General features: G+C 36.1%; 1 protein-coding gene across 6 annotated transcripts in view; it reads right to left on the bottom strand.

The window, feature by feature from the left end:
- Positions 1–607: 607 nt before the first annotated feature.
- MCF2 (MCF.2 cell line derived transforming sequence) overlaps positions 608–10,412 on the bottom strand; it is a 69,795-nt gene continuing 59,990 nt past the window's right edge. For 4 of the 6 annotated variants that reach the window (XM_069462856.1, XM_069462857.1, XM_069462858.1 and 1 more), the window contains 6 exons: positions 8,277–8,369; positions 6,742–6,820; positions 6,104–6,170; positions 4,705–4,814; positions 3,408–3,520; positions 608–1,349 (listed from right to left, as the gene is read on the bottom strand). In XM_069462856.1, coding sequence (XP_069318957.1) covers positions 1,317–1,349; positions 3,408–3,520; positions 4,705–4,814; positions 6,104–6,170; positions 6,742–6,820; positions 8,277–8,369 — 495 coding nt within the window. In that variant the 3' untranslated portion in view covers positions 608–1,316. The remainder of the gene's footprint in view (positions 1,350–3,407; positions 3,521–4,704; positions 4,815–6,103; positions 6,171–6,741; positions 6,821–8,276; positions 8,370–10,412) is intronic. The other 2 variants (XM_069462860.1, XM_069462861.1) reach the window with 1 other exon arrangement.

Genomic DNA, 10,412 nt, shown 5'->3' with positions numbered 1-10,412 from the left:
ATAGAATGTGATCCGTAGCCATTACAAAGCCCAGATGTACCAGCTAAAACATCTGAGCCCAAGGTAAACCACAAAAGAACATGCAGACACATAGTACGTCATTCTTTCAAAGCATCTTTCACTCACCAAAGGTTAATGTTCCTTTCAGTGAGCTATACAGGCATGGCTGAAGCAATGAAAATGAAAGCCATCGTTGTGATATTTCTGCTTTTGGAGACTGTATAACAAAGATACAGATAAAGCAGAAGATTGGATTAGCTATCTATGTGCTCCAGCCGGAGATCATCACAGGCATTGCAAACGCACCTACCATTGACCCTCAGCATCCTCATGGAGAAGCTGAATGACATCTCCATTTCTAATCAGATCTTCTGAGCCTCTCTTCCTGCAGTCTGCTAGGGCTTTATATTTGCCTGGAGACTATAAAGTTGTTTTGAAAAATTATATTACAAACTTGATTGCAAAACTACTTGTATAACTGCCTGCTCTGTGACATAAAAAATTCACCCTTTTACTTCAATGGCAAATGTGGTAGCTGCAGCTTTGCAGGAACAGACAGACATGGAGCAGTTTGTGATGAAAAAAAAAAGCAGAACATAGGTTTATTTAACCTGAAGAATTAATTTTTATTTGAAAAAAGAGAATTACAACATGAAATGTACAGAAAATAATAGAGCACAATTTGTTACATGAGATATAAGCATAAATCCAGAAAAAACAAGCATGAAAATATTAATTTTTAAATACTCTTATTTGTAAACTATTTTCATGAAAATTTTATATTGGCACATACAAAAGACAGTAGCCCTGAACAAAATTTACTCACGCCCCCAAAACAATTTCTGGGCTTTATATTGTTTTGCACAGGTTAAAATAATGGGCACAAAAGCTCTGGGTCCAATTAAAGCATATTAAAGCCTAATGTTGTGCTTTACTTGACCTTAGTCATTTTGCAGCCATAATTTTAACTTAATTCCTTAATAAGCTAAATAATACAAGGCACACTGATTGCATTTGGTTACAAAGTAGAGAAGAAATGATTTTCAAGTCCCAAAGTATTCTGAGATGAGAATCTTTCCTGCACAATATCTTATACATTGAATATGTGATTTTAAAAGGAAAGAGTATAATTAAAATTTTTATAAAATGAAAGAAAAGAAATAATTATGTGCTGTTGATTGTTTGTGTGTCCAAGGGAATTAACCTGAAAACAACATCCACATCATTTGGGCTGAACGTCTTTTGAGTAGTATTTTTTCCAAATGGGCTGAGGAGCAGGCAGGAAAGAGCTACTTGCCATTTGCATAGTAGCTTCATCAAAATAGGAGAGCCATCTCCGACACGGGTCTCTACAAGGGAAGCGGTACCCATTATTGCTTAGTTTTTAACTTGATAACTTGATAAAGTGAGGCCAAAAGAGCCACTAGTCCCAACTTCTTTTTTGGGCAAGGAGGGAGGTATATGGAATGCACTGTATTGCTTTTTTGTATGTTTTCCTTTGTAACACAACTCAGAGCATTATTAGAAGAAGGGAGAAAAACTAATAGGTTTTTCTACATTTCCATCCCCTGTTATTAAAGCATTAATCAATTTTGCTTATGTACTTTATTTTCTGATACCATAGCTGGAAAAATGCTTAAGATTGAGTTCTTCACTATTCGGGTGATGGGCATCCTAAAAGCCCTGATGTCATTAATAAGCATGATAAAAAGTATCCATGTAGCAAAAACATTTGTACCCCCTTAATATTTTTGAAATTAAAAAAAAAGACTGAGTTCTTAACAATCCCTTCATAGATCATCTACAGCAAATGTTTAAACACAAACTGGCTTCTTCTGACTTTTTGCTCGCATCTGAGCAACTACCCATTCTCAGATAACATTAATTAAGGAAATTTACTTTTTTTATTATTAATCTAAACCAGTGGTTTTCAAAGTGTAGGAGACAGACTGTTGGGGGTTCCTGATACCCTTTCAAAGGGTCTGCAAGGTAAATCTACATTAAGACATTATTTGCCTTTTCCAGTCTCATCCTCTCACAAGTGTATGGTGGAGTTTTCTAGAAGCTATCTGATGTGTGACAGCACAGCAGGTTGAATGCAAAAACAGATATGAGAATTCAGCTGTCCCTTACTAAGCCAAATATTAAAGAGATTTACAAAAATATTTAAAATGTCACCCGTCTCATTTTTATTTTGAAAAATGTAACCTTTTAACAAAAATGTCGTTAATATAAACTTACAATGGGTTTATTAGTATTTGTAAATGAACAAATTAAGTACTTGTTGTTTTTAATTTATAATATGGTAAATATCAACAGATGTAACCTACATAAACCAGAGTTCTTTGGGGTTCTCAGTTTTTAAGAATGGAAAGGCTTCCTTCATTAAAAAGTTTAAGAACTGCTGGTCTAGACAATGAACTCAGAACAAACCTCTTACCAGCTCGAAGTCTCAGTTTCCTCCTCTGTCAATTGGAGGTATTAAAGCCTGCCATATCTCACATTAGTACTGTGATAATAATTTTGAAATCACCTGATAAACTGTAAACTACCATACAAATATGTATTATGGTCATCACATTGTTAGAAGAAAGAATATCTGTTACTTTTTTAAGGAAAACATCGCAGAGTCAATGCTGTGCAGCTTTGTGATCATCCATGTCATTACTCTCTTACACCAACAGTAGACCTGTCAAATTGAATGGGTTCCTCTGAAGGGCACTCAAGGAGCAGTTCACTACCAAACATTATTCCCACCCTCCAAGCTGGTGAACTTTAGAAAAGTAGGGATTTACCCCCAAACAGTGCTAACTCCCCGCTAATAACACACCAGTATCCTAACAACTTGCAAACTATTTCTTCTATAAAACATTTACTTTTACTCTAAAGCAACCTCCTTTAATTTTTCTGGGTAACCCCCTGCTCTAATATGTTGAGATTTGATATCATTAGCACATTTTTTGAGACACCACTAAAATATATTCCCCGGATGTTATTCAACAGTTTTTAATGTATAATGTTTATTTCCTACATTTTGGAATCTGGAATTCAAACTGACTTTTAAAGTATATTTGAAACTCCTTTGTTCTCTCATTTTATTTCATGTGCCTAGATGGAAATCACAGTGGTGAAGTTCAACCAAAGATAAATTTGGTCAATTTATAGAGATTTGGAAATACTGACTATTTCACCAACTTCAGAAGAAGCTCCACGTATAGGTCAAACAAGTTCTACTTAAAGAGAGAAGTGTTTCCTGAATGTTCATAATAAGATTTGTTTCAAATCTTTTGGCCATGGGATACTCATAAGGACCTCAAGGATACTGACTAAAGACTGCTCCTATGGACTCTACCTATTTCATCAATAAAACTGCCTGAAGAGTTTTAATGTAATATATCGTTACTAACCATCAGGGGCCTATCTTCTTCTTCATTGTCATCATAAGTAGAGTAGAAATAGTTGCTTGACCATTCCTCAGGCTCTTCGGGGATTTCTGCAGATTGTGACATCTCAGTCCAAACTATAAGAAAAACGTGGAGTGTGGCAGTTACTTACTGGTGCTAGTTCACCACAAGGTAAGAAGTAAAACTAACTATAATACTTAAAAAATTGAATTTGAAAAAATCGGATTAAGTAATCAAATGTAAGCAGCAAATTAATAGGATCTCATCCTGGCCACATTAGACTCTTCATAAAATCTTGGAAAAGTCATGTCAACTTTCCCTAACTTGGTGTCCTCACCTGTCAAATGAGGGTATTAATACTATCTGTCCTCTCTCCATACTGTTCTGGGGGCCACAGCATAGGTGACCTGAGGGAAGTGACTTTTAAGTGGATAACTGAAAACTGAGCAAGGTTGTAATTAGTTGCTTCTCCTCAACTTGTGGAAAATTCTTCCAGATTAAGAGCAATTATATTTAAGTATTGAGTATCAGGCACTGTGCTAGGCATTTCTCCAGAGAATTCTATGCTGTTGATCCTAGAGCTGTTTAGGTAATCCCATTGTGCACTTCTAGAGTACTTAGTACTTCCCTGTTGTAACAACCAATATACTTTTGTTTATTGAACTATCTTTCCACCCTCCTAGCTTCATGAGGCTGGCAGCTGAGTGTATCCTAATTAGACTGTATGCCCAGCACTTTGCATAATTCCCGGCATACGGGTCATGTTATGTTAATATTTGTTGAATTAAATAAATTGTTTAAAATCATTTCAAACACAATTCACGTGGGAACAATAAATATGCCAGCTGTAAACGACTCTTCTCAATTCATTAAACCAAGGGGGTAAGTAAAGCATGCATTCCTTAAAGCCAGCATATGTGTTTTCTTCATATCTATATCCTCTACAGCAGGGATTCCTGAACTTGAGCACACATCGGAATCACCTGGAGAGCTTGTGAAAACTCAGGTGGCTGGGCCTCGCTCCCAGAGTTTCTGATTCCGTCTGGGGTGGAGCCAGAGAATTTGCCTTCCATACAAGTTCCCAAGTGACACTGATGCCACTGGTCCAGGGACCACGCTTTCACAACCACTGCTCTGTAGTGCCCACCAGAGTGTCTTGCATATGCAAGACATGAAAGCCTTATGAAAATGGGTAAATTTTATTTTCTTTATACAAAAATACCAGACGAGTAGATTTTCCAAATTTGCAATGACAGATGCACAGCTATGAATCTCATCTTGGGATGACCATGACACATACCTGTATTTGCTTTTGCCTGAACTGACACGATTGCCTCACAGACCTCCACAATAGCACTAGTGTGTTCTGATTCGGTTTCCTTGACACTTATAAAAGCTCCCTGCTGCTTTCTGAAAGAGTGATGTACACAAAAAGTGAGCTTTTGTATAGTCAAAGAGTAAAAAGAAATTTAAGATGTTATTTCTTTCACCAAGCCCATGTGTTAAAAACATGCTCTGAGAATCCATTCAAACAGCTGATACTCCCTATTTAGGTCTGTGTGACAATAGCTTATAATATACCAAAGCTTAAATTCCAAGATCCAAGCTGGCAAGTTCTCTCTTTATTATGTGTGGGAAAAAAAATACTCCTTTCTAGACCAAAAGCAGGTATATTGTGTACAATCTCTGTTGCTCTGCAGACTTCTAACCTTAACAAATTAGGTAAGGAATGTATAAATGAAGATGAAACCTTCAACTGATTCATACTGCTGAGTTTGTATCAGCTACTATTAAGTCAATTGCTGCATGAAATCTAAAGACTTTACTCCTATAATACATGATAAGAGATTGAGTATCGTGAACCCTGGAAGATAAACACTTTCTCTGTGACCTTTAAATGGTTTTCCTAAAGCCCCAAATGAACCATCATGTTGCATCTGATTTTGGCTACCTCTGAAAGATGATGTGCAGCAAAGGAAAAAACATTATTTCCAATAAGTCATTCAATAATCCCTCCAGCAAGCAGACACGGTATGGTGAATCTCTGTGCCAGGCCTTTGGAACCAGCTTGGGAATTCTTTCTGCATATATGCAAATGTGCTGTGGAAACTCCACCTTTTAAAATTTCTAGAGGCAGAATACAAAGACCACATCTCTAAACCAGCAGCGCTGTGCTATCATATAGGACTGCCACCTTTCTTAAAGACTTCCTGGTGTGTCCGACTGAGTTCCCTCCCAAGATCCATAGTTTCTCTTCAACTGTGTAGGAGAAGCCAAGTCAGCAGCAACTGGTCTCCATCAAGGGACTACAAAGCTGTGAGCCAGTCTTTCATCTGCTGTGTTCCCGTATTCTTACAACTCCCTTTCTCTAATCAAATCGAAGGTGACCAAAAATACTTTTAAGAGAAAGCCATGAGTGCAGGCATCTTTCCTGTCTGCCTACGTGCAACTATTCCAATGACATATTTAAAACAAAGCATTTGTAATCATGTTGAAAAATCAGCCCATGGAGTAGTTAGGGACTATCAGGCTCCAATACAAGGCTAGAACTGAGAAAATTATGTGTTCATGGAATTTGATGAGTTATTGCTAAAATGACTAATGGTTTTTGTCTGAGATACTTTAATTATGCTGTTTCATGTAACATATAGAAAACAGAAGATTGCAGGAGTGACATTTCTCAAAGAATAATCACTTACCCATCATTCTGTGGAGGAGAAAGCTGATCCTGTTCTGTTAACTGATTCTGTTGCTTTTGTGTTTTAACTATGAAATAAAACAAAGCTTATATAAGCATCATCCAGAAGCCAGACTTCTTAACTTCCTTGAAGGCCAATGACTTTCTCTCTCTCTCTCTCTCTCTCTCTCACACACACACACACACACACACACACCACTGCCATTAGAGTTAACCTTCACTGACTTGAAAGAACTAGAAGGAAGACCCATATGAAGTTGGAATTTGGAAAGGTCCAAACCACATATTTTATTCAAGATGTCCAAGTTTAGCACTGGAACTGGCTCTCATCCCAACATTATCAAGCACTGATTACTTGAGGTGCTAACCAGAGTCATCTCCTGGGAAGGACTGGGAATTAATAGCCAGTTCACTGTGTTGCTTCTCAAACAACAGGGTTCATTTTCTTGTGTAAAGTTCATTCTCCAAACTCGTTTAAACAACTCTCTGAATCTCAATCTCCTACTAGTTTAACAAACCTTTTCATTACAAATAGTATAAAGTAAATATAAGCCCCATTTCCTGCAAAAATCAACACAAAATCGAGTTAATGAGCTGTTACTATACTACTTGTTCTGAAGAATGCATGTTTGAATTTACCTGTCATAAGTTCCTGTTGCTTCAGCAAAACGTTTCTTATTTCTTTTACCCATGACATCTTTACATCTACATTAGGAGCCTAAAGATCAAAAGAAGGAAAGAGGGGACATGTTTTCTTTTAAAATGGATGCTCTATAATAAAACAAATGCAATTAAGTATATCGAACATAATCTACTCCCTAAAACACCATATTCAAATTCAAACCTTTTGATTCCTAAAATTTCTAAGAATAAAATCATTTGCCTTGGCCGGGCGTGGTGGCTCACGCCTGTAATCCTAGCACTCTGGGAGGCCGAGGTGGGCGGATCGTTTGAGCTCAGGAGTTCGAGACCAGCCTGAGCAAGAGCGAGACCCCATCTCTACTAAAAATAGAAAGAAATTATATGGACAGCTAAAAATATATATATAGAAAAATTAGCCGGGCATGGTGGCGCATGCCTGTAGTCCCAGCTACTCGAGAGGCTGAGACAGGAGGATCCCTTGAGCTCAGGAGTTTGAGGTTGCTGTGAGCTAGGCTGACGCCACAGCACTCACTCTAGCCTGGGCAACAGAGTGAGACTCTGTCTCAAAAAAAAAAAAAAAAAAAATCATTTGCCATCAGATTAGATGAAATAATACAGTCAAAACTATTTTTAAATTGCCCTTAAATAATGGAATGGTAACGCTTACGTAAAAATGTGAACTATAATTCCACTTATTTTTTCTTTGCAGGAGGCTTCTTTTTAAAATATAAATATGTTTATGTTTAATTTTAGTAAAATAAAACAAGCTCTACTAGTTCTGAAAAGATAATTTATTGCAGAATAATCTTAGTGACCGATAACATGAAAGCCTCCTTCAATATCCTCCCATTACTTACAAGATAAGTTTGTTAAATGATACCAAGTATTGTATCTTAAGCAAACCAAGAAAATACATTTTTATAGATTGTAGTTACCTAGTACAGAATTAAAACAAAAAACATTGAGCATTTTCAACAGATGACAGCACATTGACAGGTTGTGATACAAATATTTATTGAAACGACAACATCCTCTTGAAATGTTTTGATTCCTCTCCTGCTTCCTGAAAACAGGTTGGACTTTATAGCACATCTGGCCAGGGCTTTACCCACGTTCTTTAGAAGCAAGGAGCAAGTCTAAATTATCACATGCCCCTGTCTTAAAATCAGGTACCGTGTGAATGCTGAGCACATGAGGAAATGAGAACTGTTATAATTCCATAACTCTGAAAACTTGACAGGGACAGAGAAGTACTTGCCAAGCTGTCTGCGCTAGTTGATAAGTCTCCTAGTGTAGTTGTGAAAACTTGAAGCCCTAGAGAATACCACAGGTGTATCTCAATTTAAAGAAAACATGTGCTATCAGAAAAAATATTTTAATACATCACAAAGAATATTCAAATAATATTTTAGTGACCTACATAAAAGGAATGGAAGTTTGTGATATGTGACCAAATTATTTTTGTTTGCAAATCCAGACTTTTGAATCTTAATGCAAGTTCTGGCTTCTAGAAGAATTTTTAAATGACCAACCTGGACAATATAAACTTCTTCTTTCCCACCATACCAGATTTCAAACTTGCGGTTATCACCTTTTACATATTCAGTGACTCCAACTTCATCCATCTGTAATAAATAAGTCAAAATTTTCATAAGCATTTTTGACTATGAAATTACATTAAATTTATCCCATCATATTCTAAGTGAAACAGAATTTCCAACTTGGGCAAAATACAGATTTTATATTCAATGAGTACGAAATGATAACTACAATCATAGACAAGAGTATTTAAAGTTTTTCATTGAATCATGCACTTTATAGCTCAGATTGCATGTTCCATTCCAGTGACTGACACAAATGTTATAAATCTGAACATCTAAGTAACCCATCTATGATTCAATTTCTGTTATAAATTAACTTATACTATTAAAACAAATTATTGTGTCAAACACAGAAATAATTAAACATCAATGAAAAAAGCCACTCCAAATTAACTTAAAGTGTTATTTAAAATAATTATTTGCCAGATTGTTTACTTAAAAATGATTACTTATCTCAATAGAAGTCCTACAAGTAATAAACATCCAATTTATGGGGCGGGGGGGAAGCAGCCAGTACACAAGGATCTATTTCCGCCAATCCCTTGGCCTCTCTAGAAAACAATCTGTCATGAGACAGTAATGTCTCCTTGTAGCCAGTGAAACTTTTATGCGCCATCTCTCTCCCTTACCACAGTTTTTCTTCTCCTCCATATGACTGTGCAAAGTATGAACTCTTCCATTTTCTTTCATCATTTGCTGCTAATACCTTGGTTAATTCCACTTTGAGATATTTCATTCCCTTGTACACATTCTTTTGTAGTTCCTTTCTACCTGTCCTCTTTTCTTTCAATTCCTATCTATTTATGTAAAGGACCATCTCACTCTCTGTTCCAATTATGAGACCCCCAAATGATGCTAATTAGAGCTGATAAGCATTGAAAGTAGTGCTAGTGAGCTCCTTATACCAAGGAGAAGGAAAGCAATTATGCTTAGAAATGAAATGTAACTTATTAATGAAAGAGCCTGTGACATCCACCCTGAATAGTCAGAAGTTATCTTCAGAATGTCCCAAAATTTTTATATTCTTACTCCACAACTCTAACCTACTTCTGCTCAAATATCAGAATTTAAGATAAATAATAATCATCTCATAATCAATCTTTTTAAAAATCAATTTTTTTCCATTATATGGTTTGTCTTTTTTCATTTTATTTCAATAGATTTAAAGGTACAAGTGGTTTTTGGTTACATGTATGAATCATATAGCAGTGAAGCTGGGCTTTTAGTGTACCCACATGACAAACTGCAAAGCACATAGGCTTTGGAGTTAGAGAGGCCTGAGTTGCAATTCCATCTCTACCACTCACTAGCTATGTGTCTTGGTGCAAAGTTGCTTAACTTTTCTAAACTTCAGTTTCCTCAACCATATAAAATGGGAAGAACACCTGTTTCATAGAGTTGATATAAAAATGAAATAGCACCCCTCAAAATTTTGAAATAAAAAATTAAATAGTGTATATTAAATGCTTAGATTATATAATAAGGTTTTAAAAGTATGCATTTGCTTTCTATTCTGTCCCCTATTTGAATTGCAATAATTTTATTATTTTTCATTGCAAACATATAGCACATCATTATTGATTAAATGAACGTTTTTGAGTTTCCTGGAAATCTAACCATTACATCTGGCACATAGCAGTATGTGCATGTTTGTTAAATTAAAAAATAGATGATAACAATAAACACATGAAGTGAGGAATCTGAAGACTTTAAATCTCTCCAACTGTTTAAGTGTGACCTTAGATAGGGCCTTTCTTTGCATATGAGTAGCTGACTTAAAATATAGCACATAGTCATTAGAAAGTACATGGTCAGGCCATGGCATTCCAGCATGCTATGATGCAGTCAAGACCAGAGTCCATTTAAAGTGAGAGAGAAGTTGCTCAGCAGTAGAGTATCTGTGCCGATCCTATCTATCAAGGGGTGAGATTTTGAAACCAACAACCCTAATTGTTAAGTAACACATCGACTAATAACGCTAGCAATTGCTTAATGCTAGAATCTCATGATAGGTAAGCATGAGGACGTAAGCACAGTGAGCACTAAGAAATATCCTCTTGTCCATCT

Source organism: Eulemur rufifrons, chromosome 30 (genome assembly GCF_041146395.1).
Source record: "Eulemur rufifrons isolate Redbay chromosome 30, OSU_ERuf_1, whole genome shotgun sequence".
NCBI lineage: Eukaryota > Metazoa > Chordata > Mammalia > Primates > Lemuridae > Eulemur > Eulemur rufifrons.
Note: the sequence above shows the minus strand (reverse complement) of the source record. Positions and strands in the feature narration are given on the sequence as shown.